Source organism: Hydractinia symbiolongicarpus, chromosome 13 (assembly GCF_029227915.1).
Source record: "Hydractinia symbiolongicarpus strain clone_291-10 chromosome 13, HSymV2.1, whole genome shotgun sequence".
NCBI classification, from domain to species: domain Eukaryota; kingdom Metazoa; phylum Cnidaria; class Hydrozoa; order Anthoathecata; family Hydractiniidae; genus Hydractinia; species Hydractinia symbiolongicarpus.
The window spans coordinates 6,256,998-6,280,177 of record NC_079887.1 but is presented as its reverse complement, the minus strand read 5'-3'; the positions used below and the strand labels follow the sequence as shown (position 1 = coordinate 6,280,177).

The 23,180-nt window shown below is 33.3% G+C and overlaps 2 protein-coding genes across 2 annotated transcripts; both read right to left on the bottom strand.

The window, feature by feature from the left end:
- Positions 1 to 4,142: 4,142 nt before the first annotated feature.
- LOC130624137 (hemagglutinin/amebocyte aggregation factor-like) lies at positions 4,143 to 5,804 on the bottom strand. The gene is made up of 3 exons (XM_057439704.1): positions 5,765 to 5,804; positions 4,942 to 5,308; positions 4,143 to 4,366 (listed from the first exon to the last, which is right to left on the bottom strand). Exons 1-3 carry the CDS (start codon positions 5,802 to 5,804, stop codon positions 4,318 to 4,320), a joined length of 456 nt encoding a protein of 151 aa, XP_057295687.1. The 3' UTR covers positions 4,143 to 4,317.
- A 14,431-nt stretch (positions 5,805 to 20,235) lies between these two features.
- Positions 20,236 to 22,124, bottom strand: LOC130623819 (carbonic anhydrase 2-like). Its single transcript, XM_057439345.1, has 2 exons — positions 21,869 to 22,124; positions 20,236 to 21,546 (listed from the first exon to the last, which is right to left on the bottom strand). Exon 2 carries the CDS (start codon positions 21,510 to 21,512, stop codon positions 20,652 to 20,654), a length of 861 nt encoding a protein of 286 aa, XP_057295328.1. The 5' UTR covers positions 21,513 to 21,546; positions 21,869 to 22,124; the 3' UTR covers positions 20,236 to 20,651.
- Between the last annotated feature and the right edge of the window lie 1,056 nt (positions 22,125 to 23,180).

Sequence of the window (23,180 nt, the reverse complement as noted above, 5' to 3'; positions counted from 1 at the left end):
ATATCTTGTTGTATAACAGTTGCACAACAGTTATGGTCTTTATTGGAAACCAAGCTTAAATCAAGGAAGTTAATTGTATTAGAATTTTCTTTCTTTAGAAATGCGCGAAAGATGAATAGGGAGAGATAAAGCCACTATTCTGGCATATTTAAAGCCAACAAAACGTTTAGTGGCCAAGGTTGTAAAAGAAGGAGAAAAATTACAACTACTTGTCGAATATTATAAAAAAAATTAATGCCCGCGCTGGCGAAAAAAAAGAAGGAGAGCAGGAAGGACCAACAAAAGCGTCAGCTGGAACTTAAAGTTGCACCAGAAGAAAGGCTTTCTCGCGACGAAATAATCGAAAAAATCGCTAAAATATAAGAGAATATGATTGTGAAATATATATATAACTTGTTTAACTTAATAAAAAACACTTCAAAGATCAAGATTATTATAAATACAGCGGCATCTCTCTATCTCGAACACGCAAGGGATCAAAAACGTTTTTCGAGATAGAGAAAGTTCGAGATAAAGAAAGGAAAGTACCTTAGGCGGACCACAATGGGACAGAGACTTTAGTTCACGATAGAGAGAAGTCGAGATAGAGAGATTCCATTGTATGTTCAAACCTAATAAGAACAATTTTGTCCTGAATTCTGTAAAAATAAAACACATTTAAGCTCTGTTAAAACTTAGATGTTCTTAAAAAAAGCTGAATTATTTTTATAATTCATTAAAAATAATGCTAGGAAATAAGTTTAAAAATCCGGGGGTGTAGTGGTTTTACTAGCCTCGCCTATTAAATTATTTACCCAGTCTTTTTTTATGCGCAAGTCACTTGAAAAGTTGAGCGCTGTGTTTCAACATGGTCAAGAATATATTTCTGTTTATGTTGGCACAAGATAAAACTTTAAAGACAGGTTTTGTTTCTATTTCCACTACGTTGTTTAATACTCAACTTTTATTTTTTTAGACCATTGAACATTCTGGTAAAGTAATTGCAACCCATGGTTGAGTGCACAAACACAATAAATTTGAACAATAAATTTCGGTTGCTTACATCTTTGAAAGATTTTGGACAAATTTGATCGTGCAACCGTAACTTTAAGAGTTTTGATAAAAATCTCTTTTACCGTTTTTGAGATGTAGGGGTTCGCACTTTGCATAACTAACATACTCAACTACTAAAGGCCGAAATTCTTGTCGGCTTTTTAATGACGTAGATATAAAAATTAGTTAAAGCTGTGCGCTTTGTGGCTTCACTGCCAAATCTGTTATTTAAAACCACTTTCACAGCATCGGAAGTTCGTTTAGAATCTTTGAAAGGAAACCAATTATTTGAACTTAATAGCCAAAATTCTTCTTATAATCATTTGCTTCACTTTTACTAACATTCGCCAAAGTTGAAAAATATCTGGGAGTTCAGTTAATTTGAATTCAACTTTTACATTACCTTTAAGAGGTGCTATTATACATGTTTGACTTTCTAAAAACTTAACATTAGAAATAAGAAATCGAATACGAAAAACCATTTCCACGCACACCATCTCCCACCGATGGCAAGACAAACAAAAAATGACTCGCTGTCGTTCTTTGAAAACAGGAATTCTATAAGCTTGTCTTCCTATCTGAACTGAATAACGTTTAAAAAAAATATTGCAAGTCGCAGGGCATCTTGGTCTAACAGACGATACAAACCATCCATTTTCTCAAAACCTTTGGTCAAATTGTCAATGTCTATCAAAACACCAATGTCTACTTCACGAATATATTTGGACCAACACTAAAAAGTAACATAATTGGACATATTTTGTTCTCTGGATGATTTTTTGTTAGCTTTCCTTAAGCTCAAATGCTTCGTTTTGTCCATTATATGATAGCTAGACATTTATCGATCTCATTAAATTTTCTTCTAATTTGTAATACGGGACCAATTCTCAACAACATTTTTAGTTATACACTTTACTATAGACTTGTTGGAGCTCATTACTTTTTCAGCAATATAATCAGATTTAAATTAACTAGTGGGGGTATCAATTAATCCTGCTTCCAATAAATCCATATTTTCATCAGATGAACCATGAATAGCTAACACTGCATGCTTTAAAAGTTTCTTGTCTTCTAACAGTTTCACTTTTGTTCAAATTCTACTTCTATGGAAACATCTCTTGACTTAATAGGAATATGATGGTCAAGTCCAAACGAATAAGCGGTAAATTCATCATCGGAAGGAACGTAAGATGAAAAATTATGAACCGTGTGTTTCACTTTTCTTTGCAATTCAGGTGAAGTAGGTTAGCCTTTCTTCTTTTGGTTATCAGATGTTGATATGGAAAATGCAACTTTTTCAGCTCCATGGTTTTTACTTAAGATTAACCTTTTTTGATTGCTGGAATGAATTTGATTGCTTGAATATCGAGATTTGAAATGTGTATAGGACTTTTCTTAATAAGTCTATTTCAATTCTGAACTGTCTAGTTTTGTTCTGCAAATTTTGCTTTTTGAACACTAATCCCTACACTTTGTTCCTCTAACTTTTAATCATATGGACATAAAGTTTACTGTTTTCAGAAAAACTCTCCAATAAACTTAAATTTCTCTGCTTTGGATTTGACTGCCGTTTAGGGGGCATTCTCGAAAAGTTTAAGTACATGCAAAAAAGTTAGAAATAAATATAACGTATGGAATATATCATTAGTTACAAGCAATGCCATATTTATTTTTAAGTTCATAATGACATCGTAGTTTGAAAGTGTTAGTCGAGTAATTATATAAAAAACAGCAGGCTTTTCAGACGCAAATAACTTCACCTTTGCAGCCAGTCGCAAAAGTTTTCCTGAAGAAATATCTAAAATCCTTTCCAGTGGTAATTTTCACCGATTTTCGCTGCCCCTTTTTTTGTTTTTGATTCTCCTATTTTTCGCCCAAATTCTGACAATTAATCTTTAATAGCACATTTTTTTTTGAAAAATGCTTTGGTGAGCATCTCTCACATCTTCAATGCTAAATGGATTTCTATATTTTTCCTTGAATAATATTTTTTGGTTTAGGCTTTTCAGCACTACCTTTAAATGCCAAGCAAGTAGTGACGCTAATCTAAATTTTTTTGACGAAGAACGTGTCTAATACGCCTGACACTATACACCATCAAGCATGTTCAAACTTTTATACCTAGTTGCTAGGTAGCACTCTTTCAAATGAAACAGGGAGCAGCAAGAATCATCATCTTCTATTTAGCTAGCTAGCTATCTATGTCATAAAGTTACTAGTTACATAGAGAATTACGCCTAAACTTTGTGCTAATTTTGACTATGAAATATGTTAGAACTTAAGAAAACAAATTAATGGAAATGAAAAAGAAGGCCTATACTTTTTCAGCTCAAAGCCCTATCCAAGCATACATTTACAATCCATAAGCATCAAACAAAACTTGTATTTTTCCACGTCTAAAATTAAGGACTTGCTTCGTTAAAACTATTTCATGCACGGTAGCAAAGAAATACAAACTCTCTATCTTTTCAGTAAATTAAAAACATTCACCAAAACTCTCATATTTTGAGGTTTCAAGATGTGAAAGTTTGCTTGGACACGCAGACAACAACAAATTACAAAAAACGGCCGCCATAAAAATATTCGGGATCATTTTCCATGCTGCTATGCTGCATGTTGCGAGCATGACTGAGCCACCTGGCTAGAAAATATATAACACATTATTATCAGCTTTTAGTACACACATTTTGGTCAGTTAAATTATGGTTGTTAAAGGTAATATAATTTTCAAATAGCTTTGCTATCTAAGAAACCAAGCTTAACTTAGCAAGACAGAAATTGGAATCTCACATAATAGTGATAGTCAAGTGACGGGATGTATATGTATGACAGATGTATTCTCGGCATTTTACGGACTTGCAAAGCTCTGTTAAAACAATCAACTAACGGAGTGATTGCATGAATTATTTTTTTCTTGTGCTGAAATTCCAACTCAGTTTTGGCGGCAAAATTTTGTCTTGCTTGCAGTAGAGAAAAAGCTTATATTAAAAACTTTGATTATGTGAAGTAAATTTCAACTCATGATTATCAAAAAAAGCCAGATTGGATAACCGTGCGCACGGTGTGTGCATGTAAAAATGCAACATTTGAGATAATAATAACAAACAATATAATGAGAAACTTTTTTATCTTTTGTATCAATTTAAAAGTCTTGGGGGGTAATGTAAATTGATATATGGAAGGAAATGTGTCATGACAGAGAGAAAAATACATTTGTTAACAGCATTAATTTTACGACACAAATTTTTTTCAAAAAACACTGTAATCTCCCGCTCATCATTGCTTCTATCGCGACGCCACAAACTTGCAAATGTAAGCAGCAAATCGACGATCCCTAAATATCATAGAATTAACATAGAATTAACATAGAATCCTAGCCTCTGCGGCCAGTGAGATGTGCATACCATATAGAAGATGTTAAATTTGCCTTGTTCAATTTTATAATTATCCTGCTGTAAAAACCAATCCTCGTTGCCCGTAATGCAGTAATAATTGGACCATTATAGCACGTCAGCAAAGTTTCTGCCTAATACCTTGTCGGTAATTAAGTTATCCAGTTTTTAGGTTCGCTGTTCAAATTGGCTGGAAAAAGGGAAAAACTGGGCAAGTCCAAGTGCAAGAACATAAACAATTGCTTCCGGAAAAAAAGATTTAATATATGGCCTTTATTCGACTTAACATAGATTTTAAGTTGTTGTTCAATTAAAACGCATCATAAATTCTTTTTTTGATTAAGTTTTTGTAAAGCCTTAAAAAACACATCGTACTTTGTATAGGTTTTTCTATTGCTAACACTGTATTAACATTGTCCTCCGCGCAAATCAATCGTTAAGAAGTAGGTCCCTGGTAAGTAAATAATTTTAGCAAGCAATTAAGCGCAAGTCTAATTTAACTAAAAATTATACGTACTCGTAGTGATTTACATGGTAACTCTTAATTCCTGTCAAGAAATGCGTACTTGGAACAACATAATGCAAATATTGGTCAAACTGATTCAAGTAGCCTGTCCATTCGCAAGCCGTTTGATATCTTCCCACGTACAACGAGCATCTGAACTTATATCTTCTATCTTCATGTGGGTTGCTATGTACCCCACTCATTCCAGTGATGACATGGTTGTGTGGACAGACAAATTGGAAGGGCATGTCAAAATCATTGACGTAATGATTGGTCCAGTGCGATACGCCTTGCGAGAACGACTTGTGGCAAGGTAGTCTCCATCGACGATCCTCATATTGATTTCTGTGATAACTTATAAGAGCATTAATTGCTTTGTCTGAAAAAGAAAAAACAGTTTTGAGGTGTAGTAATTGATATTAACAAGTGCATAGTCAAGTAGCTTTAATGATGAAATTTTTACAGTAGCCATTTTACAATAGATAGATAAATACTTACGATTAGGACAAGAGTAGGTAAAAGTTTGGTCCCAATTGTTTATCCATTGACTATATGCTCCACTGATGCATAATAATGCGAAAATGCTGATCAACATCATCTAAAAAAATTGTTGAAGTGATTTTGCAGGTATAGTTTTATTTTCACATCAATTTCGCAAAACTTTATTTTCTCATTTTAAAGTTTTTTAATGTATTCTTATTATGGTATAAATATATTTTACTTTGTTTTCATAAACAGTGAAAAATTGAATTTAAAATTAATTAGATTTCTTCGTCATTTTTTAATGTAATATTTCCTTAAAATAACAAAACAAATCTAGAAGATTTTCTCTTACCTTGATTTCTCTTCCACACCAACTGATTTAGATTCTTCATGTTTTCTGAGTTTTTATAGGCAATCTATCGAAAATACAATAATTAATGTCATCGTTTGTGACCTCCCTTTTGTTAATATTAATTCAATCTATGACGACTATGAAACTAGTTAACAAGTTTCGCTAGACTAAAGTCTTTAAAAACACCATTATCTGTTTAAAAGTATGTGAAATGTATGGTTCAAACATTTCTTTTTTAAACCATTGAATTTGAATTGGTAATTAGACTGATACTCAGTTTCTATTGCAATAGCTTTTAATCCGTTTTGACAAAGATATACTGTGCCTAGGGAACGGTATAGTTCTTTGGTTTTGCAAATAATGATGCATCAGAATCAAGGCATTAATAGAGAAAAAACAACAACAAAATATTTTTTTGGTATTATTTCCGCGGAAGTCATTCAAAACAAAAAACTATTGAAAATTAACGCAAGAATATTGTGCTTAAAAAACAATTTTTTGACAAATTTTGCAAAACCCATTGAATTAAAAAGTAAGTACGAAATTCTTCTCCTAAATCCAAACTAAAATTAGTAGACTTGTTTACATTTTGACAGTTCTTGCTTTTATTTAAAGAGTTCTCGTTTTTATTTTAAGAGTTCTCGTTTACATTTTGAGAGTTTTCGTTTTATTTGTGTCAATATATAATGTCAATATGAAAACGAAAACTGCCAAAATAAAGACGAATGTATCTGCATCAAACTGATTTTTACTTAGCTGCACCTGGGGTTCTGGCTACTGTTAGCTAGCTAAAAATTGAAAGTTACAGTTCGCTGCAGCAAAATTTTCAAATAAGCTTTCTTTTGCTAAATGCAGTGCCTTACTGTCTAAATAAAATATAAGTTTATAAATGAGACATACAACATGCTCATGAGACATACAGACATACAACATGTCTTAATGAGACATACAACAGTTGCGATATTTTGAAGCCAACAGCAGAGTTTAGGATTCCAGTTAATAGAAACACGATATATTTTTTACTTTTTACCTTTGCATTTCTTATTAACCCTCTGGTATCTCCTATTCAGCGAGCGTCCTTTAACTTTCCTTCGTCAGGCTTGGATGTTCCGTAACGTTCAATATTGAACGGAGCTTTAGGTCCTAATTGGCACGCCCTATAGACGTCAGGGAAATGACGATGTTCTCCCACTGGGATCTTTTTTTATTTAAACTGACAATGAATTTTGGAAAAATTAAATTGCGCTCTGTGATTGTTTTAGCTCGACGAGGTAACAACGGACTATTTCTGGTGTATTTATTTAAAGAAAACTTGCAATAAAATTTTTTTAGGAGAGAGCATTACACCTATAAGGTTTGGCGACATGGTTTACCTGTAGTAAGCGCTAAGCGCTATTTTCTCAAAATATCAAAAGTCAATAGTCTTGAACACGAACTAGTTTCATTACAATAAGGCTGGTGAATACATTAAGCAAATTTTAGATTTTTAACGCAATTAAAAGGTTCGGACATTAAAAAATTCGGACACAGAAGAAGTCATGCAATCGAATTTTTAGACGATTGCGCAATGCATTCTGGAAGTTGGAGGCAAAATAATAAACAATGTGGTGGAAAATACACACACAGAATTTTTTTAATACTATTCCGATTGCGATATGGATTTCCTATGGAAGACACGAGTGAAGGATTTAATTCACATCAGGAAAATACTTCCTCTACTCACAATTTGGCGTGATAGAATTTTTAGAAACCTTTAATTAGTTTTTTTTCTCGTCTTATAAACCACAAGCACGTTTTTAGTTTGGATAATTACGCTTGTTTCTTATTTCTGCTTTTTTCCGCTTTCAGTGCAACAAATTCACATGCGTTAAGATCTAGGTTTTATCTTATAGCAGACACAAAAAGACTTATTAAGGAAGAAAAGTGATTTCTTTCGAAAGAAAATTTCGCGAGATATTTTAAAAATCTTCACATCGACTTGAATCTTACCTTCCATGAATTGCCCACCAGAAAATTGCCCTTGTATCGGACCTTCAAATTTTTATTATTTTCAATTTCTTGTACACACCCTAGAAGACGGTGTCTTGACAACAACGCAAGAGTTACGTACTAAAGATGACAACCCCAATCTTCGGATTATAGAATACTAGTCGATAAAGCCCGTGAAGAAATCCACTTAGTCAAAAGGTCAATAAAAGGAAAGCTGTTTTAGATATTTTGCTAACTTTAGCAGTGCAGTGAAGGTGAAAAAAATGCGAAATTTGTTTATTCTTTATCTGTAATGTGTAGGGGTTGAAACGCTGGTCAAAATAATGTATGGGTCATATGTTCTCGACGAACGCCCAAGGAGGTATCGGGGATTAAAAATTTTGCTGACGGTAGCAAAGACCCGTCAAAACCTAATTTTTTTTTGAAATACCTTAAATAACTGTTGCCTTCATAGTATAGATCTAAAAACGCTGATCAAGAGAATGTATAGAATCATGCACTTTTGACAAACGGTTGCAGAGATATTAGGGTTTAAAGGTTTTTTGATGACGTCATTAACCCGTCTATTTCCGAAACGTATTTGGGGACCAAGGCTTGGGAAAATTACCTAAATTTGCCCTAGGTGGTTGCTAGTTACATACGCCAACAAAAATCATTGACGTCACCACCTCGTTTCCAAGTTATTTCGACTCAAGATTTAAGTGCGTCGTAATGGCTTCATTAATTTAAGGTAAGATATTGAATTTAGAGTAGTGTTATTGACGTCGTTCCGTAACGTCAAAAAATTTAACATATCAGACCTAACTTTTTCGGCGATATCGAAGGAAGATTAAGATAACCACTTTGCTTTAATAATGTGTATATTGTATTGTAGTTTAGCCTAGAAGAAGCAGTAGTCATTTTTTTCTTCACCATAAAAACGAACATATTTTTTTGTGGCCTGTAATGCTTTTAAAACAGGCTTTTAATTTTTATAAACCTACCTCAGACAAACGCATCTTAACAATTAGCATTTGTGATAAATAGACAAAGCAAGTTTTATGACTCTCGTGACATTCAATAAATTTTGTTTTAAAACAGTATGATTTTTAAAGAAATGCTCTTATTTAGAATCTAACAAGAATCAAAAAATTTAAGAGAATGGAAGCCTATGTAGACTATGTAGTTACTTGAAGCGTCGAAATTGAAGCTCAGCACTCGTTAGTTTATTGAGAAGTGTATTTGTCGTTTTTGTTTTTTTGTTTTCTATGAACAAAATTTTTTTCTGCTAATTTATTCAAAAATCAAAAATAGTGACTTTTAAGGGATACGAAGTTATGCAGGTTTTTATGCATTCTTCTGAGCAATATTCTAAACTATCATTTTTCTCAGTACATACATAGATGTGTCTACTTTTTGTCATCTTTTTAGCCTTATTTCAAATGAAACTTTTAAATATTCTTCTCTCAGAGTTTCAAAAGTTGCGAAAGGAAATTTAAATTTTAGACACATCCGCTGCTGTTACAATTTCTTTTGTCTTTTTTTATTTATTATTTATTCAGCTACATAGTGTGGTACCGTATAGTTTAGTTTCGTATCATCATTAAGGATATCTTACAAAGTAATCACATTAGACCAATTTACCACATACTAAAAAATTCCTGTTTCAGACTAACCTTAACTCATCCATTAAATGTGTTTAAATCACTTGACTTGTACTGTACCTTTTGAAACTCATATTGTACGCAGTCTTTCTATATGCATACACTTGTCTACTGAGAAGTGATTGGCTTAGTCGGTTTTTGTATTTGTAGATTAAAAAATTCAACTCTTTCGTCTACCGTGTTATCTTCCGTATAAATAATTTTCTTAATGTGGTCCTCACACGTATTTACCACAACATCTGTTTCATTTTGAGTTTAAACTCACGCTAATACATCTTTTCTTACCAATCCTGTGGTGCACCCGCGCACGCCGTACAAACAAAGACAGATAGTCAAAGAGCTAAGCAAAATATTTGTCCATCAAGAACCAGAGGTGTGAATGTTTGCAGGGATATAGGCCTTAGCTTTTAACCCTCTTTCTCCTCCTTCCCACTCTTGCCGGAACAAAACTCGGAACAAAACATAGATTACTTTGTCACTCAGTTTTGCAACAACGGCGTACCGATTCACTGGCGTAGTTTTCTTTTTGCCGGAACGAAGTCCACCACAATACAATTTCGCTACATTAGAAATTAATTTGTACAACCGAACCATATTCGGGAAAGCAGATAGGAATATTCTTCCAACGGCAGTGAAACTAATTGATGTTGATAAGTTTCGTTTTCTTTTTAAATTGTAGTTTATCGCAATTTATTGTGTGGCTATTGCAAAAAGATTTAAGGATGCTGGAAAAGTTACTTTTCCTATTTACAAAACATCTAATCAATATAGAAAGTGTTGCGGAGAGGTTGCCAAGGCAAAGCACGGCAAGGAAAGGGCACGGCAAAGGCAGGCAAGGAAACAGGAAGAGGAATCAGCAAGGCAGGGGTAGGCAAGGCATAGAGGCACAGGCAAGGGCATAGAAGCCAGGCACCAGAAAAGGCACAGGAAGGGTAGGCAAAGGCAGGCAAGGAAACAGAAAGAGGAATCAGCAAGGCAGGGTTAGGCAAGGCAAGGGAACGGCAAGGCAGGGGCAGGCACCTTAATAGAGAATCCCCCTACAACTCAAAGACTCGATAGATCTAAGATATGTATCATATTAATCCAGGAGTATAGAAAATATTGAGATGCAAATATTTCAAATTCAGTAGCTCAAACAAAGCTCTCAAATTTATATCCGGTCAATATATATACAGTGAATCATGTTAGCAGAATTATGTGCCAATACAAATATTTAAACAATCGGTCATAACGCCAAAAAAACTATCAATTTTTAATAAATCTGAGATTAAAAGTTAACTTGGTTCCAATGACAACAACATTAAAAAGTCAAGATATAGAAATAATTAGAGAAGTCCACGAAAAAGGCGAAACATTTACCTGGTTGTTGTAAGTGCAAGATAATGTTTTTCCTAGCCCTGTCCAGGATTTGAACCTGGATCTCTCATTTGCATGAGTGTCATAGCCATTAGACCAACAGGGCATGATTATATATATATGAAAAACTTTACATGTGCATCTTATATATGCTGACAGTCTTTTTACTAAAAAATATGGCACCTAGTTTGGTATATTTAGCATGAGGGTGCCGATAAGCCGCATACGCCGTAAAAAGTGCGGGCGTTTTCGGGCGAGTTCGGCTTTTTGAAAAAAGGTCAGGTATTTGCCTGAAAAAACCCACATAGTCCCGAACAATGCCCGAAAAAAAAAAGATTCACCACAAATGACTCTCGAAGAATTATTTAAAAAAGTATAAAAATTAAAATGAACTAACTATGTGATAGCGAAGTTCTTAAAAGAACTGTTTTTTATGATTTGTGATAAGATTTACTTGATAAATAACTTATATATAAACTTTATTAACTCCTTTCTCTTCAAACGCATTCTTTTAACTGTCGTCCGCCATGTTTATGTTACAAGGTGTTGCATTTCGGGAATGTTCCAGGCGAGTTCGGGCGTGTTCGGGAAAGTGCGGGCGGTTTCGGCCGATAAACGTCAATTTAATTCGAAAAGTCGCCCGAACTCGCCCGTATATATGCAGGCGTTTGCGGCTTATCGGCACCCTCTTTATTTAGCTAGAAAATCTGAGCCACTAAATTATGTTTTATGCTTTAGTTAGGGAGCTTTTTAGGGGTGTGAATGACCTAAAAGTGAAAAATAGTGATAGCTCTACATAACCTTCCATTTTCACTATATTTTTTAAAATAAATACTATGGACAAGGTTGCAAAAAACACATTATGGAGGTTGCATTTATTCTTTTATTTATAAAAAAAGTCCAGGCTCTTCTGCTAAAAAGAATATATGTCTATACCAATGTTCTTTTGCTGATTTGGCTAAACTTTTGGTTCTTAGTTTTTTGTCTAAAATTGTTAGAACCAACATATTTTGTGGATAATTGTAGATATTTGATGGTACTTTCCTAATTAGAGCATAATTAACTCATTGTGCAGTATGTGTATGACTAGAAAATATGTCTTAAGGATCATTTAAATCTAGCTACATAGCTAATTTTATGCCGGCCAAGTAGCCAGTTTTATGTCAGATAAGTAGCTAGTGAGAAAAACAGTTTTGTGCTGGTTAACTACCTAGTTTATGCTGCTAGCTAGCCAATTTGGTAGTGTTATACCAGCTTATTTTGCCACATATGTTGGTAGTTATTTGCTAGTTAGGTGTGGGTGAGAAGAGGTTCATTACATGTAAAAAATAGTGATATACTAGCTAGCTATTCATACTTCCCTCTTTCGTTTTCTTGAAAATATCAGTTCGTCCGCTTGGCACCATCTTTAAAAAACAACAAACACTCCATCGCTTTGCTCCTTGATAAACACGTTGTCTCGCTTACTATAAACTGTACCAAAGAATGACCACATTAAATTGCTGGATTACTGTGATTTTTTGTTTGAATTTTTATAATTCGGATGTATAGGGACGAAATCGCATAGAAATGCTATATACTCTCCATCGTACTTCTTTTCCCTTATATTTGGCTTATATAATGAGGAAATAGGCTCCGCTACGCTCCGTGCGCTGGCGCGCACTCCGCTACTCTCCGCAAAAATTAAAAAAAACACCGTTTTTTAAAAATGCATTAACTATGGCATGCGCAGGGATAAATTGCACTTTTTAAAAATTTTAAAAATCGAAAATATCAGTTTGTAACGTTTGTATACATTTGTAACGAAACAGAAGTGACTAAGCCATGTGATAAAATTCGAACGAGATATAGGTAGTTTCACCCGTTTCTGTTAACTGTGATCTATAGACATCGGTAACAGTTGCGTACTGTGATACGATTGTCATCGCTTACAGCTGTATGTCTGTATCTCTGGAGACAACTGATACCGCTCCCCATCGCTTTACAGTTGAACCAAGTTTACCGAACAAGCTTAATTCCGGAAATTATACATCTAAGAAAAGTAAAGTAAAAAAAGATGACAGCGATGCTACGAACGAACCCATTCCCAACGAGCGTGTTCAGTTTTATTTTCCACATTTATCTGCCTTAATTTACTTTAGGGATTCGCTTTATTTTCACAACTATAGAATAGCTCGATGCTAGCTAGCTAGTTAGACTAAAACTCTTTAAGAACCTCTTCCCATAGGTTTTCCACAGGTTTTGCAAAGTTGGTTTAGTAGGTTTGGTTTGGATTCTCCCTCCTCCCTCTCTGCTACAACATATTAGGTGCTAATTACTTCTTATCTAATGTGAAGTGGATGTTTACTAATGTGCTTAGGCAAGTTCTAAATTACCATTTCTTTAGGTCTAGTACTGTGATGTTCAATTCTCAGCAGCGGATTGGCATTAAATTTTTAAAAATGGAAACAAGAAACTTTCGGAAAATGAGTGGCATATTTTATCTAGCAGCTAGCTAGCTAGCTAGATTTATCAGCAAAAATTATATAAAAAAGGAACTCTGTTTACTTTAAGGGTTGTCTTTTATTGTGGCCAGCTCAACAGGATTAAAAGCGCCATTTTGTATTTCGGGAATAATTTAGGAATGTGTGGAAATGTTTGGAGAATTTTGGGTGAAAATCATAAATTTTAGTCAAAAAGTTGCCCAAACTCTCTCTTATGCGGGCATTTGGGGCTTATCAGCACCCTCGTAATCATTATGAAAGTTTTTTGTCACCGACTCCTAAAGTGAAAGTTTATTCAAAGCAAAGGAGGTTATACATGAGGAGAGTATAATTATGATTGGGAACTTGGCTAAAAACATATTCTTTAATAGTGTGCAGTATAAAAAATTAATGTTGGCTGACATTATGAATAAAAAATACCTTTTTTTTTCCTAGCGATCTATGTTAAATATAATATATATACATTATTAACAATGCCATTTGCAAAAACCAAACGTAAGGGTGCTAGAATAGTTGGCAGTCGGTTGCATAATGGCAGAGTTAAAAAAGTTTATAAGAGTGCACCACATCAGCCATCTACCAACAATGATATCACAATAAGTCAACCTTCATCTTCTAGCAACAATATTTTTGATGCAGAACTTCACAATGCTTGTGAGTTTCTAATAAGTGGCGAAGCTGTTGTTAAAACTGGACTGTACGAAAAGACCAAAGAAAAGGAAATTGAAGAATGGAAATTAAAAACTGAAGATACTATATTGGCATATGGAAATAAGTATCATCTTATGCTTTCATCCAATTGTGTATAATGTGGTGTAGATTTTTCAAATACAGCTTGTGTATGGTGTGAATCATGTGGTCCAGATGTTACTTATTGCAGCAGTTGTTGCAAAAAATTTCATAGCAGTATTCCATTTCATTGCAAGAAAGAAATTACTGTGAGTTATTTCTATGATTTATTACACAGTGTTTACTCTCAGCCTTTTACATGCAAAACTAAAACTTTATTTTAGGGCTGATATAATAGGTTTATATTTTTGGTATGGATGCAACTTTGTGGCTTTGTGTGTAACAAAAAATATGTACTGATTCTTTTCATTGGGTTTTAGAATCATTTTGAAGTAAAAGAGTACAAATACTCCCGAACGTTGTGCAGCAACATGTACAAATGTGTTTGTCAAGATATACTCGTAATATGACAATTATTGGTGAAAGTCGTTAGTATATATATACATATATTTGCAACAATTTGTATATATATACAAGACTAAGCAACCGTATTTGTACTATATATATATGTTATTAAAATTAAAACATAAATTTTCTCATTTAGGGTATTTGCAGAATGTTGTGTGTATTTTTGTTCATGTGATGAAGAACTGAATTCTCTTGTGCAGTACAATGTGTGGCCTGCAACTCCTACAAAACCACTAACAGCGGTATCTATGGAACTACTTTTCACCTTCATAGCTTTGCAATTAGAAGGGAAAATATCACTATTATCTTTTTGTGATGCACTTTCTTGGAAAAGTGGAATTCTTGATCACCAGTTAGTTAGTCGGTTGCAATATTGTGTGTGTGAGTTAAATGTGAGTCAAAGAAACATTTATAATAATTAGAGCTTGTGTAATTTTAATCATTTTTCTAGAGAAAATGTCTTTATCGCTTTTTGAAAACAGATGCAATTGACCAATTTAGACAATTTCGCTATGGCTTACTTAATTTGAAGACAGTAAGTCCAAATTATTCTGGATTTAGGAAATGTGCAGCTTGCCCAAAGGTAGGAATAAGCTTATGTAGCAATTATAAACTTTACTACCAACTTTAGGATCTTGTTAGAATAGTTTATATATATTTAATTGTGAATAAATCTAGAAAAATGGAAGCTTGTTTTATTGTATGGATGCCAATTTTGGGTTGGTCTTGAAAAAATCTTCTTCTAAATCAAAAAAGATGCCAATACGGTCAGAGCAGTTGTTTGTTGCAGATACTGAAGTTGTTAATTTTATGGAGAAATACGACGATTCATCAGGGAAAACAAAGAAAGTGAGTATATAATATATATATTTAAAATATTTGTACAAAAACACTTAACTTTAATCAACAAAAATGTTATTTATGTATGTGACATTATGTGCATATATATATGTATATATATGTGATATATTTTTTAGGATTGCAGTAATTTTCAAGCTGGCAACAACATCCGTTCTAAGCGGAAGACAAATAAGCTCAGTGTTACTGGTGTGTTTGGCATGTCGTGTCGACATGAATATCCAAAATTATTTTTAAATATGTGCCATGGGGAAAGGTGGGTTAAGCATATACTTATTTTTGGTTAAATTGTGTAGATATGTTCATGATTTTTATATGATGGGAAATTTTGTTTTTTTTCATATAAGGAAAAAACTGACATTTTTCAGGTTGGATTATGCTGTTATGCTGTTAGATAAGATTTTGCAAGAATCTAATGGAAAAGAATTAGATGTGCATATAGTATACGACATAGCATGTGTTTTAAAGCGACACTTAGACGTTAGTTACAAAAACTTTCAAATATCAAGTGTATGAGAAAGCGGTTCTTTAACAGAAGAGTGATAAAACAATGTTTTATAATACAATTTTTATACAGAAAAAACAAACCATGACGAAGTACAAACATTTCAATTTTGGTATACCTTTGTTTCATTCGTATGGTCACAACGGTAATTGCCAGGTAGGTAATTATTATCACTTGTCTAAGTGCTTAAGATCATAATATTGTTACTTCAATGTAATGTATACCTAGATAAAGAACTCCATTCGAAGACTAGAGTCATTTGGTCTCATGGACGGAGAATTAATGGAAAGACTTTGGTCATACTTGCGCTCGTTTTCCAAAATTACTAAAGAGATGACCCCCGCTCATCGCATGGATTTACTGGGTGACGCTTTAATGCATTTTGGATCAATCAAAATGGGCAATATAGGTATACATAGGTAGAATAAGCAAAAGAGGTAAACATGATTAGGTAATGTAGTATTTATAAAAGGTTTATTAATTTAGGAAATACATTGGTAAATCTTTATGAAAAAGCCAATAAAACGATGAAGTCGTGCTGTGATGAACTTGATGCAATATGCTCAAAACTTCAAGGTATGTTACTTAGTGAAGATGTTCTACAACCTTAAGACAGGGAATGCTAAGAAAACTATTCTTTTCTCAGAGTTTTTTTTTACGCATGTGCATATTTTAAATCGTTATCTTTAAGAATACTTCTGCGTCAAACTTGCGAACGCAGAAAGATATTTAAAAACCTATTTTTGTTAAAACATCGAGGGCAGAGAATTTTAATTAGAAAAAGTACTTTTTAAAGCCTATATATAATTTGTTTGTCAATTGTATTCTTAGTAAGTATCACATCAGACGTGTTGAATGCTTGGAAAAGCGAGGAGGATGAAGCGGTAACAAAACAGCCTTCAAATGCGAAAGGTAATTTTTAGTAATTTAAACGGGCGCGCGTAGGCGAGAATAAGCGATAGTCACTATTGATTTCAAATTGATCTAGATATTGAATGGACTCAGTGCTACTATCGAAAGCTCAAAGAATTTTGGAAAGAAAAGCGCCTGTCACTGATGAGTGAAAAGCTATCAGATCGAGCTTGCCATATTTCTAAAGCAGCAAGGTTTAAAGTTTGCGCTGTTATATTGTATAAGAAGTAATATAACATATATATCAGAAATAAAAAATAACCACATCTGCGATTTTTAGGATTGATATCACTCTCAAAAGTCTTGAAAAGAAGCATAACATTCTTGCACGTTGGACCGTTAGCACTCCTGAATATCGATTCGAACATAAAAACGCCTTGCAATTCTCACAAGATGAAGCCATTTATATAGTATATATATATACTATACCACGGGGTATCAGAACGAATGATGTTGTTGGTATTAAAAAAGCGCTACGGAGGTACTAATGAACTATTCAATTGTCCTTAGTTCACATTACCATGATTTGATGACTTGTTACTGACTAAACCTTCCATCGTTAATCGTTCAAATTTGATACGTGGTTCTTTTTAAAAAACATAACCTTCTTAATCTAAGTTTATTACGGCGTAATAGCTCTTACTATAATCAAACTATTTGGATTTCTCTCTTAGATGGATCTGCAATTGCTAATCGTCTCAGCGCCCCAATAAATAAAGTGTGTAGAGAAATAAAGAATCAGCTGGACGGATTAAATGACATACGGAAGGAGTTAAACGAGAGCTATTCTAACCTCAAATACAGTGAAATATTGGATGTGAACTCAGCTGTCTACCAAAGTATTTCAATCCATGCTAGTGTTTAACTCGTGTGCCGTATTTCGTCATTTTTTTAAGTGATTCTTGTTTCCATGTTTTTATAATTTAGTATAATTAGTAAGTTTTACGCAAATTTCACGTGCATATTGCAATACTTGTTATTTTATAAAACGTCAATAATTCCAGAAAATGTGAAGAAAAATTGCGTCCAATTATATTTGAGACAGCAACGAGCGTCTGAAGAGATTGGTTTTGTAAAACATGAAATGTCATGCGTTATAGATTATTGGCAAGAGCAATTTCAAATACTAAAACAATACTTGGAAACATGCGACAAGCCTGCCGAAAAGTTTCTCATCAGTGAAGTTATGGGCCGCGTGAGCGATACTTTAAATCGAAATAAAGCTCTGTTCAATAGTTTCGTTCATATTGAAAATCCACTTGCGAATGATGTGCTAGTGATGTACGAAGACGACGAAACGATAGATTTCGCGTATTACTCTGAGGACAGTGAAATATACTCAGATTCAAGTGAAAGTGCAGATGGTGAATAAAAGTTATATTGTAAATATATTTATGAAGCTGTGGTTCGATTATATAAAAATACAACGGCAGGGAATAAGGAGTATATAACCAAAAGTTTGCGCATGGCTTGTACCTGAAACAACCATCTTCCTTAGACTTTTCTAAACAAAACAAATGTATTTAATACCTAAGATATTTTTTTACATATAGTTATAATTTATTTTTGTTTTAAATTTCATGACTAGATATTAAAATTCGTGTACCTTACTTAACTATATAATATAATTGTTGGCGTAACTTCCTTCCCACTTTGTTTCTTCACGAACCTGTTGCCTGTGTAGCGCAAAACGATAATTGTCACAGTAAGAAAGACGTAGAAATGAATCAGCGTCAAGCCAATGTTTTGCTCTGGTTAGCCTATGGCCCATACCGAGTAACTCGGAGGCTCTTATACGGTCATTTCGAATACTGACAGAACGAACTTTATAAACAATGCCGAAGTGAATCAGCGTCAAGTCAATGTTTTACTCTGGTTAGCCTATGGCCTATACACTTATTCAGAACAGATTTTCATTTTTCATAAAAAACATACAATATTGATATTCATATCATCAAAGAAATTGAGTTAGTACATATTTGAAGCTAGTCCATTTTTTGAAATAATAAAAATTATATATAAAACGTTTATTTACTTTGTGCTGGGTGCTTGTTCTCGGCTAAACTATTTGTTGTAGTTAGTTTGTGGAAGAATTAGTTATGGAAACAGAAAAAACAGGTGGTGAGAAAAACTGTATTTTCTTTGGTTGTCTCGCCAAATGTTTTATCTTTTTTTCAATGAGTGTTTCCTTGTTTGTAGAAGAATCAAGTTCGAACGTTATCGAGGAGAAGCTTTTATACAAAGCCATTATAAGGGAAACTAGGGAAGAATTAGGTAAGGTCTCTAAAATGTAATTTTTTACTTCATAGACACTGTCACAAAATGTTTTAGTCTTTTAAAAATATTTTTCACAAGGTTGCTTGAAGCAAAATACTCAATAATCGGTGAGTGAGTAAGCTGAGTAAAGTATCCTCAATGTTAAAAAGTAATCGCCAAACTGTTTCCAATATACAGTATTATACACTTTTTTTTAGTTGACAGTTCTTCGGAAGATGAATGCAACACTGAGCTAGATAAAATATTTTCAGATGTTGAAAAAGACGTTTCTAGTAAGTTATGTACGCACTTCCAACTACCTTTGTAATACGTCTAGAAAGTAGCGTCCTTGCGAGAAAAAAAGTAAAAAATTTTGAGTTTTTAGGCAAGGCACGTTTTTATTATGTTAGAGCAAACTAAAAGATACAAGCGCAGAAGAGAAAAGAAGCTTCAAGCACTTCAAGACGAAGTTATAATTACCCATGATAAAAGTTCGGGTAAGTAAAAAATACGATAAAGATAAATGTTTTAAATGATAAATATTTTCCATTTTTTTCTAACCTTTTTACTCATGTTTTCAGATTCACCTGCCAAAAAGCAAAGTGATGGAATTAATACGGAATTCCCTGAAAAGGTCATCACAGAAAATGTAACCACCTTTTAATGTAATGAATGCGACGCAAACTATACACGCTGAAATAAGTTAAAAGCGCATATGTTGAAGAAACATAACACTACGTTAACTGACCAGGGTAAGCGTTCAAAATGTTTTTTAGATCATCATCATTTTGTTGCTTAACTGGAAATAAATCAAAATAAAATAAAATGATCTAACAACTAGGTAAAATTTTTAAACACAAGATAACACAAAATACTTTGTTGTTTTTATATATAAACCTATGGGAGTGCGGTGAAAAAAGAGATTCGTCTTATTATTATAAGAAGAAATTGTAAAATATATTCCTTTTTTTTCTGTTTTTTTTACTACGCGCTACGCACGCATTTGTTTAAGGGCCCTTCAGCGCATCTGGCCAAGCCCACGGTGCGTGCGCCCAAAAAAAAATTAAAAAGAAAATGGGGCAATGACTGCCTTTCCGTTAATTCCACTTGCATCTACAGTCGCCATTTTGTTTTTAGCCTAACAGGCTGAGATCGATAGCCAGCGTTATCAGCTATCTCCAGAGATACAGACATACGGCTGTATCCGATAAACAACGCGTCACAGTGCACAACTGTTGCCGATCTATATCGCATACAGTTAACAGAAACGGGTGGTAGTTTTTGCTTTATTGTGAAAAAATACAAGCAATCAAGTTGGATATATTTCTACCGTTGTTAGATATGTTTAACCTTAATATATGCAGTCGCAAAATCACAAAACACACCGAAAGTTTCTGTACTAGCTAATTAGCTAGCTAGTTACCATCGCCTGGAACTATACTAACTCAACTAGACTTTTATCCTCGAAAATGTAGTTGTACCTAAAAAATAATGCTTCTTAGGGCTAAGTAACGTTTATTCGAAATTTAAAACGTTCTTATCAAGTATTTTTTTTTAAAACAAAACAAAGTTTATTTCGTTGAGCAGGCCAGGCCGCTAAGCAAACTCATTTTTCTCGATATTTAATAGTTTAACATATCATGCATATAGTTGCGCATTAAAAACCTATTTTCACTTTCATAAACTGTTCATGAAACGTGTGAGACAATCCGATCATTAATCGAGCAACAAGAACGAAAATTGTTTCGTATTTTAGGCATCTCTGCGCATGCGCAATCACCTTCACGTTGGCATGGATCGTGGAACTTCTCTTTACCCATGGTATCGGCATTGATGTCATAAAGATTGTCTAAATCACTAGAAGAAACATACAAGGGCTTCTTTAAAACAATCCAACGTACGCATTCTGAAAGCGGTGGAGTTGTCAGAGAACCACCGTAAGTGAAGTACTCTGTGGAAATTTCTTTTGTGATATCATACAAATCAATTTCTTTTGTCCCTGTGTAAGTATCGCCCTTATAAGGAATGTGTTTAGTCATGTCTAAAATATCTTTCAAAACCGGATTAGTAGTGACGTCATCCTTTTTTTCTAAAAAGATGCCAATTACGCATAAGCCACATTCATGATTAAGAGCGTCAACAAACGAAGCATGTTGATTTCTTTTGTAATGGACTAGATGAAGCTCGGCGTCAAATTTATGTCCATCAATTTCATGCTCTGACCCTTTTGATGATTTATCCCCCCAGTGAAAATGGAACTCTTTTAAATAATACTCAGATTCCGTTGGTCCACCATTTACAAATAATTGACATTTATCTCTGTTAATATGACTGTCATCATTTGAAACCAAAGGTGATATAGATATATTAAAACCTTTGTTTAACAAAGCAAGCTTGACCTTTCCGCCATGAAATTTCAAATCATCTAGGCCGTCTTTTCTAACTGTGTTCTTAGTTATAATATTAATTGGTGACTGATGTGTTCCGCATTTCCATTTTTGATTCCATGTTCGCTCACCATGATTTCTCGAGTAATCCCAATACGCCATTAGTATTTTCTTGTGAACTTTTTTTCTATTCTATCTAAAACAAACGTTTTAAGCTTAATGATATGTCGTGGTGTAACGATGATGTTTTTATTTCCTTTTTAGAACACGTGCTGCAATCCGCATAACTGTGCTTAATTCGTTTGTTTAAACAGAAGCTAATAAACAACAGAAGTTAATGTAATGAAAGCATGTATAACACTTTTATTGGTGACTATTGACAGTATGTTTTCTATCAGAAGTAGCCAAAAATTAGGAGCATATTAAGAAAGCACTCAGCCTACACATCCTCATAGATTATAAGAACAATAATGCAAGTCCAGACTAAAGAAGAATCAATTATTTTTGAGCATTTTTACCTTCTTGCGCTAATGCTGGATATCTTTTTTACAATGTGACATATCTACATTATATATTCTTCTAACCCTTAAAATGTCCATCATTATCAATACATTCAATACATGCGATGTTTCTGTAGAACACAAGACCGTTTTCGCCTGAAAAAGTGTTAAAGATTAAGCAAATCCAATCTTAGCCGGGATTTAGACGTCCTTTCAACAAAACTGCTAAACGACTTGTGTCCTTTAGGGCATAACGTAAAAAGTTCTTTGTTTTTTATTTGTTTCCGCTAAAGTCGTTTTTTTTTCTATTATATTATCTCTGCTCTTCTATATGTACGAAGCATAAAAGCAAAGCCTTCTTTTTTAGTTTAAATTATATAATTCTTTACTTCTTAAGATGTTCTTACAAGCGGTTACACTTTCAACATTTTTCTAATACTATTAACCATAGAAAATATTTATGTTTTTATAAACTCGAACAGATGTTTCTCGCACATTGTAAAACCATTTTTTAATTTTTTTTTTGTGCTTTTTAACTGAAACCTATTGTATTCGTTGTGTTTCTTCAAAACAATAATTTCATAATTATTTCAATATCTGAGAGACTGAATTATTGTGAGGTTCTTGCAAAATTCGAAAGAATACATAAAAAAGTTGAAAATTTTCCTGTTTTAATGGCTTTTTAAAGATACACATTGGTCGTTTTTTCTGCTGAGTTATTTGTCTTTTACTTTCTATATTGATGTTTTTAAAAACAACAAAAAAGATATACAAAGTTGATAATATATTGTCCGGTTGCATTCGTGCTGAGAAAGAGGTCAAAACTAAAAAACATTATTCTGATAAAACTTGAATGAAACAATAAAAACAGCGTAAAAATTATAACTTTTTACTGTACACTGATATTTTTGCAAAATTTGCACTACTAATCAAATATTTATAAAGAAAATTTGGAATAAATTTACAAATTACTTTCTTATAGTTTTAAAAAAATATCCTGAGAGTAATATATCCCAAACTTAGATGTTATTTTTGGTTCTCACAACGTGACAAGCTTTCAAGGAGAACAAATGAGACATAATCAAAAAACAAAACAACATATAATTTACAGGAACCATTTATGTCCATTAGTAAGTCGTCAGATTCGTGATAGACAACGACATTTAATTTTTTAGGTGTGAAAAAATCAGCGTAAAATTTTACAGCATCAGCGAAAAATTACAGACTTGCCAAAAATTTTAAAACAATCACATTAAAGATATAAAGCAAATCTCACTTAACCACATTTCTAAATATAGAAACAAACTTTTATGATCTCAGTCAGTTTTAT

Bases quoted from the DNA above. Each gene is read 5' to 3' on its own strand.
- LOC130623819 (XM_057439345.1), bottom strand. From the start codon at position 21,512: ATGGCGTATTGGGATTACTCGAGAAATCATGGTGAGCGAACATGGAAT.
- LOC130624137 (XM_057439704.1), bottom strand. From the start codon at position 5,804: ATGAAGAATCTAAATCAGTTGGTGTGGAAGAGAAATCAAG. The intron at 5,309-5,764 runs GTAAGAGAAAAT...TTTCTTTTTCAG, and splicing joins GGTGTGGAAGAGAAATCAAG to ACAAAGCAATTAATGCTCTT. The intron at 4,367-4,941 runs GTACGTATAATT...TATGATATTTAG, and splicing joins TACCATGTAAATCACTACGA to GGATCGTCGATTTGCTGCTT.